Below are 4,692 nucleotides of genomic sequence, written 5' to 3' on the forward strand. Positions count from 1 at the left end.
TCCCCTCCCCATACCGCGTCACCACCCGCGTCTATCGCCATCGCACCACCCTGCAGCTGCGAGGCCGAGTCCCGTCGCCCATGGACGCCTGAAGTCGTGCTTTGTTCCTTCTGCGACTTCCGTTGTCTCTGCGGCGTGCCACCGACAACGCACTCTCTGCAGCCCAAAGGTGGCTGCTTGGCTACATAGAGCCAATACTGTTTGGTCCTCCAGCACCACGAACTAATTATTAACGGGTACTACTGCTGCACGTACCTCCCCCAGTCGCAGCTGCCCTTCTTCCCGACTTGCGGTGCACCTCGATCTTTGTGATCCTAGTCCGTTACCTCTTTTTCTTTTTTTTTCCCATTGCCTGCAGCCCGGGCACTTTCCAGCAGTCCTGTCTCGGTCCCTGTCGCTCACTGACCGTTCTTGTTGTTTCTATCTATACCAGCCTTACTGCTGCGCTTCTGCTTCCACCCGCGGCGGTCAACCACCTTGCCGCCGCCTCCTCGCGCTTGGCTGGCTGGCCCTCCTCCGTTGATCGGTACTCCCCCCAATTCATGGCCTGCCGTTGATTTCTCTGAGTTGCGGCATGCTCTTGCGCTTTTCGTCCCTTCCCCACCGTTGAAACAGCTTCTGGCGCCATACGATTTGCGGAAAGAAGTGGCAGTCCTTACCTCTGCCTGGACGAGCTTTCTTCCCTGCTCTCCTCATGCCGTTGTGGAAATCCAAATATCTATCGAGGATTTGAGGAGGGTACGTTCTTGTCTCGAGCGCTCTTTCCTGAGCCGGTGCATTTCCAGACGTTGACGTCCGTCTCTTGCCTGCTCGGTTGGATCCACGGTGCCACAGGAACATCGATTCACCATCGAAATTTGTCCACGATCAAGGCCCTTTCTTGGAGGTGTTACCGTGACTGAGAGAAGAGAGTGTGTCGTCCGGCTGGTCCTTTTACGTGCAACAGTTCCTACCTGCGTCTTGGCAAACTACTTGCGGACGTCTGCTGTCTCGTACATGGGTCTGAATATTTCCATCGCCTCCCCTTGGATGTCCAGCCCGTGGCCATTTTTCGTCAAATATGGACCTTCCACGTCTGTCCTCGACCCCGTCGATTCACGTTCATGATTGCAATAACAGTTACGACCGCCATATGTCCGGATCGTCGTTCTCGTCAAGGGGACCAATGCCCATTCCGAACAAAACCGTAGAGAACTTTGCTCCTCCTCCGTTACCCCCACCTCCACGGATCAACGCTCTCGAGGACGGCCACGATGTCGGCTGGCTTCATGCGAATTCCATGGGTGCGCCGGATGTCGGCAAATTAGCCCCCATTAATCCAAGCTCGAGTCTGTTTGGAGGTCACCGTCGCCCTGAACCGATCCCACGATTGGAGAAAATCAACCTTGGCGATTCAGATGGAAGAGGAAAAAGTGGCTCTTTGGAGCAGTCTCCTCAAACCCAAATTAAGATCGAGCCTCCAGCATCGTCAGTCGAGGAGGGCTTCAGGAATTCAATTTCTACAAACTTGTCCGAACCAATGTGAGTACACCGTCTTTATTTTTTTTCTTCCTTCGGGAGTTCCTCAATTGGAAGAGTTGTAACTGTGATGTGCTGATCTGCTGGTCGACAGTCTTAAGGGGGAGAGGGATTTCTCGTTAAAGAGTGTGAAGAACAACTCTGATAATTATGACCGGCAACTTTTGTCCAAAATTGGAAAGCCTCATTCTCCTCCTCGACCATCCGTCAGTCTAGGAAGCGACCGGGGCTCGATATCTACGTTGCCTTTCCATTCGAGAAGCTTAGGGAGCGGATTCCTGCCCTCGCCGATTTCTGATGGACCACCTGGCGCTCCAGATTCCCGCAATAGTGTCTTTCAGTCGGGTGCCATTTCTCCAGGCACCAAAACAGGATGGAAGGACTATACAGATTATCGGAGCCCGAGTGTTGAGAGCAGTGCGCCGTCTTCCGGGATGGATTTCGACGCAGGACGACGACAAGCAGGGGCTACGACTCCACAGTTTGAAGATACGTTCAGTCTCTCCAGTCGGTCGAACAGGGGGAGCTATGATCAGGGCGTCTTCTCGGATGTCGAGGGAGAGTTCTCTGTCGATGAAAGCGGGCAGTCCCGGCAACTTCATAGTGAGCGTACACCTCCCTACTTGGACAGCATGTCCAGCCATTCGAAACAGCAAGGGATGAAGCGACGAGCGTCATCTCCGCCGCGTGAGCTGACTGGCGATGACCGTCATACTCTTCACAAAGCGACTAGTAATGGCGATCTTGCCTCGCGAAGAATGAGTGGACTTCCGTTCTCGGGCGCCGTGTCACCTGGCTCTCGGTATCCCCCAAGCCATGGATCGCTGTCATCTGCCTCCTCGGCGAGTTTCCGAACGTCTGCGTCGTACAGCTCTTCGGCTTCCCTATCCGTTGGTGGCAGCAGCATGACGAGCATATCTTCCTACGATCGTCTCTCCTCTGGGGGTCTCTCGCCCAAGTCGGAGCTGGAGCAATGCCAGGACAAGACAGTTCTGAACCAGCCCAGCCCCAGTGGATCTCTGGCCGGTGTTCCCGCAGCGAAAGGGCCGCAATACACCAACCCCACGGATCCGAAATCGACCTCTTCCAACCGGAAGATGTCTGTGCAGACCGCTCTGAATGCGCCGAAACCTAATGGTCCCAAGATTGGAGGAATGTATATTTGCGAATGCTGTCCTAAAAAGCCTAAGAAGTTTGATACGCTAGAGGAACTGCGGTTGGTTACGCCTTTTTAATCCTCCCTTTTCAGCAGGGAGTCTGTTCTGCTAGATGTCGTCTTGCTGATCTTTGGTATCTATCTAGGGCTCACGAATCCGAGAAGCAATATTCGTGTCAGTTCTGCAATAATCGGTTTAAAAATAAAAACGAGGCCGAGCGGCACCAGAATTCTCTCCATTTGCGCCGCCATTCGTGGTCTTGTGCTGCGCTTCCTAGCTATCAGGCTGCCTTCCACCCATCTACATCACCCAGTGCACAGACCAGCGCGGGTCCATCTCACGACACCTGCGGTTATTGCGGCGAGGAATTTCCCAATTTTCCTCAAGCAGACTGGGAGCGTCGGTTTGAGCACTTGACTAGTGTGCACAAATTCGGCGAGTGCAACAATGTCAAGAAATTCTACCGGGCGGATCACTTCCGACAGCACTTGAAGCACAGCCATGCGGGCACGAGCGGCAAGTGGACCAATATTCTTGAAAATGCCTGCATGAAGGAGGAGCCACAGTCTGAGGCCAGACTGGGTAACATCAATGAACAGGGATCCAGAAGACCGGACCATACGAACGGTGGAGCTGGCTCCACAACGTCAGGCACGCGTACCTCGAATACTATCGACGAGGTCATGGACGAATCGTGATCAGCGTTAGTCTTCGAGTTTTATTTCTTCAGGGATTTTTTTTTGAATATTATTTTCTTCTTTTTCCTTCTTCTACCCTTTATTTACATCGCATATAACAGTTTGAAACTGCATGTGGTGTTTTCGTTTCTTTCACATTCCGTTCACTTGCTTGTCTTAACGTTGTCCTTTTTTTTTTCTTTTCTTTTTGGTCCATCTTGGTCTTACGTGTCGTGATCTGGGCAGTGACAGTGGGTTCGGAGTAAAAGATGTGGTCATATTACATATTTACATATTTGGGTAGCAGGGGCGGAGGGATCTGTTGTGTGAAAAGCGACAGCTATTGATGTGACATGAACATTTTGATTGCTTTCGAAGTTGAGCAACGGCCGGGAGGCTAGCTTGAATATGGGTTCATGAGTTTCGTGAGTATATGTTTGTTTTCTTGTCGGCTTTGGCCTGCCTCGTCGTTTGTTTTGGAGTATATACAAATCACCTCCGAGTTTTCGTGTTGGAGGGAGGTATATGAGGTGCCTGACGGGGTACTGTACAAGTTGGGAGGGAGAAAAGTCCGGGGGTACATATTTCCTGCATATACATTACGGTGGGTTGAGAGTGTCAGGATGGATGATGGATGGGTGCTGTACATACATACATATCGGCATGTTCTCACAACCCAACGACGTCATGAGAAACAATCATCAATCAATCGCATTAGTAGTTGATCGTTCCTCGTAGGAATGGTTAGCACAGGCTTCTGGCCCTCTATTATCTATATATGACGGCCTGACAAGGCCACTAGCCCATGGAATTCGGCCCACATTATTATTGCCTAGCTAGGCAAGTACGGAGTATCTAGGCAGGGCTTGCCAACCAGGTCTAGACTCCAGTCCAGCCCAGTCCAGCCCAGCCCTGGCCCAGGCCCCTGATACAGTGGGTACCTATTAACATCAAAGTTTCCAAATTTACACCTGACGTAAGGTACTATTATTATTACTATTATTATCCTAGTTAACTAGTTAATTTTATAGTACTATAATAAATAAATTATGTGACGGCGCTGATACTCGGGATCATGTGAGCGGTGTCGTAGGCGGTGAAGGAATGGACCGGCAGAATACCAGGCCTATGACCCCCTCTTGGGGCCTCATCTCCTGGCTTCTTCTTTTTCCCCCTAACCTAGTCTTCTAGTATTGAACCGCTCCATACCTTCAGGATAGATCTACTAGGGAATGAATTTGGGTTCGTCACATTAGACTAGGTTCATCTACTCTTTCTTTACCTTTTCTACGGCTTCAGGGAACGGTCTGGCGCGTCTACTACTGGCAGTCGACGCAGAC

At 51.2% G+C, this 4,692-nt stretch overlaps 17 protein-coding genes across 17 annotated transcripts; 12 read left to right on the forward strand and 5 right to left on the reverse strand.

Moving 5' to 3' along the window:
• Nucleotides 1-226: 226 nt before the first annotated feature.
• On the forward strand, nucleotides 227-523 carry T310_6026 (uncharacterized protein; the record flags this gene model as incomplete). The annotated part of the gene is made up of 1 exon (XM_013471115.1): nucleotides 227-523. A coding segment is annotated over one exon (297 nt), but the record flags the coding sequence as incomplete, so codon positions are not given.
• T310_6027 (uncharacterized protein) lies at nucleotides 234-557 on the forward strand (the record flags this gene model as incomplete). The annotated part of the gene is made up of 1 exon (XM_013471116.1): nucleotides 234-557. A coding segment is annotated over one exon (324 nt), but the record flags the coding sequence as incomplete, so codon positions are not given.
• T310_6028 (uncharacterized protein) lies at nucleotides 399-692 on the reverse strand (the record flags this gene model as incomplete). The annotated part of the gene is made up of 1 exon (XM_013471117.1): nucleotides 399-692. A coding segment is annotated over one exon (294 nt), but the record flags the coding sequence as incomplete, so codon positions are not given.
• On the forward strand, nucleotides 406-792 carry T310_6029 (uncharacterized protein; the record flags this gene model as incomplete). Its single annotated transcript, XM_013471118.1, has 1 exon — nucleotides 406-792. A coding segment is annotated over one exon (387 nt), but the record flags the coding sequence as incomplete, so codon positions are not given.
• Nucleotides 541-867, reverse strand: T310_6030 (uncharacterized protein; the record flags this gene model as incomplete). Its single annotated transcript, XM_013471119.1, has 1 exon — nucleotides 541-867. A coding segment is annotated over one exon (327 nt), but the record flags the coding sequence as incomplete, so codon positions are not given.
• T310_6031 (uncharacterized protein) lies at nucleotides 567-902 on the forward strand (the record flags this gene model as incomplete). The annotated part of the gene is made up of 1 exon (XM_013471120.1): nucleotides 567-902. A coding segment is annotated over one exon (336 nt), but the record flags the coding sequence as incomplete, so codon positions are not given.
• On the reverse strand, nucleotides 693-968 carry T310_6032 (uncharacterized protein; the record flags this gene model as incomplete). Its single annotated transcript, XM_013471121.1, has 1 exon — nucleotides 693-968. A coding segment is annotated over one exon (276 nt), but the record flags the coding sequence as incomplete, so codon positions are not given.
• On the forward strand, nucleotides 793-1,107 carry T310_6033 (uncharacterized protein; the record flags this gene model as incomplete). The annotated part of the gene is made up of 1 exon (XM_013471122.1): nucleotides 793-1,107. A coding segment is annotated over one exon (315 nt), but the record flags the coding sequence as incomplete, so codon positions are not given.
• T310_6034 (uncharacterized protein) lies at nucleotides 903-1,190 on the forward strand (the record flags this gene model as incomplete). The annotated part of the gene is made up of 1 exon (XM_013471123.1): nucleotides 903-1,190. A coding segment is annotated over one exon (288 nt), but the record flags the coding sequence as incomplete, so codon positions are not given.
• T310_6035 (C2H2 finger domain protein) lies at nucleotides 1,007-1,525 on the forward strand (the record flags this gene model as incomplete). Its single annotated transcript, XM_013471124.1, has 1 exon — nucleotides 1,007-1,525. A coding segment is annotated over one exon (519 nt), but the record flags the coding sequence as incomplete, so codon positions are not given.
• Nucleotides 1,308-1,583, forward strand: T310_6036 (uncharacterized protein; the record flags this gene model as incomplete). Its single annotated transcript, XM_013471125.1, has 1 exon — nucleotides 1,308-1,583. A coding segment is annotated over one exon (276 nt), but the record flags the coding sequence as incomplete, so codon positions are not given.
• Nucleotides 1,584-1,589: 6 nt separating this feature from the next.
• T310_6037 (uncharacterized protein) lies at nucleotides 1,590-2,753 on the forward strand (the record flags this gene model as incomplete). The annotated part of the gene is made up of 1 exon (XM_013471126.1): nucleotides 1,590-2,753. A coding segment is annotated over one exon (1,164 nt), but the record flags the coding sequence as incomplete, so codon positions are not given.
• On the forward strand, nucleotides 2,717-3,373 carry T310_6044 (C2H2 finger domain protein; the record flags this gene model as incomplete). Its single annotated transcript, XM_013471127.1, has 1 exon — nucleotides 2,717-3,373. A coding segment is annotated over one exon (657 nt), but the record flags the coding sequence as incomplete, so codon positions are not given.
• Nucleotides 3,374-3,627: 254 nt separating this feature from the next.
• Nucleotides 3,628-3,951, reverse strand: T310_6047 (uncharacterized protein; the record flags this gene model as incomplete). The annotated part of the gene is made up of 1 exon (XM_013471128.1): nucleotides 3,628-3,951. A coding segment is annotated over one exon (324 nt), but the record flags the coding sequence as incomplete, so codon positions are not given.
• Nucleotides 3,750-4,037, reverse strand: T310_6048 (uncharacterized protein; the record flags this gene model as incomplete). The annotated part of the gene is made up of 1 exon (XM_013471129.1): nucleotides 3,750-4,037. A coding segment is annotated over one exon (288 nt), but the record flags the coding sequence as incomplete, so codon positions are not given.
• T310_6049 (uncharacterized protein) lies at nucleotides 3,754-4,077 on the forward strand (the record flags this gene model as incomplete). The annotated part of the gene is made up of 1 exon (XM_013471130.1): nucleotides 3,754-4,077. A coding segment is annotated over one exon (324 nt), but the record flags the coding sequence as incomplete, so codon positions are not given.
• On the forward strand, nucleotides 3,782-4,090 carry T310_6050 (uncharacterized protein; the record flags this gene model as incomplete). Its single annotated transcript, XM_013471131.1, has 1 exon — nucleotides 3,782-4,090. A coding segment is annotated over one exon (309 nt), but the record flags the coding sequence as incomplete, so codon positions are not given.
• Between the last annotated feature and the right edge of the window lie 602 nt (nucleotides 4,091-4,692).

This window comes from Rasamsonia emersonii, assembly GCF_000968595.1.
Source record: "Rasamsonia emersonii CBS 393.64 chromosome Unknown ctg1118621760357, whole genome shotgun sequence".
Classification (NCBI taxonomy): domain Eukaryota; kingdom Fungi; phylum Ascomycota; class Eurotiomycetes; order Eurotiales; family Trichocomaceae; genus Rasamsonia; species Rasamsonia emersonii.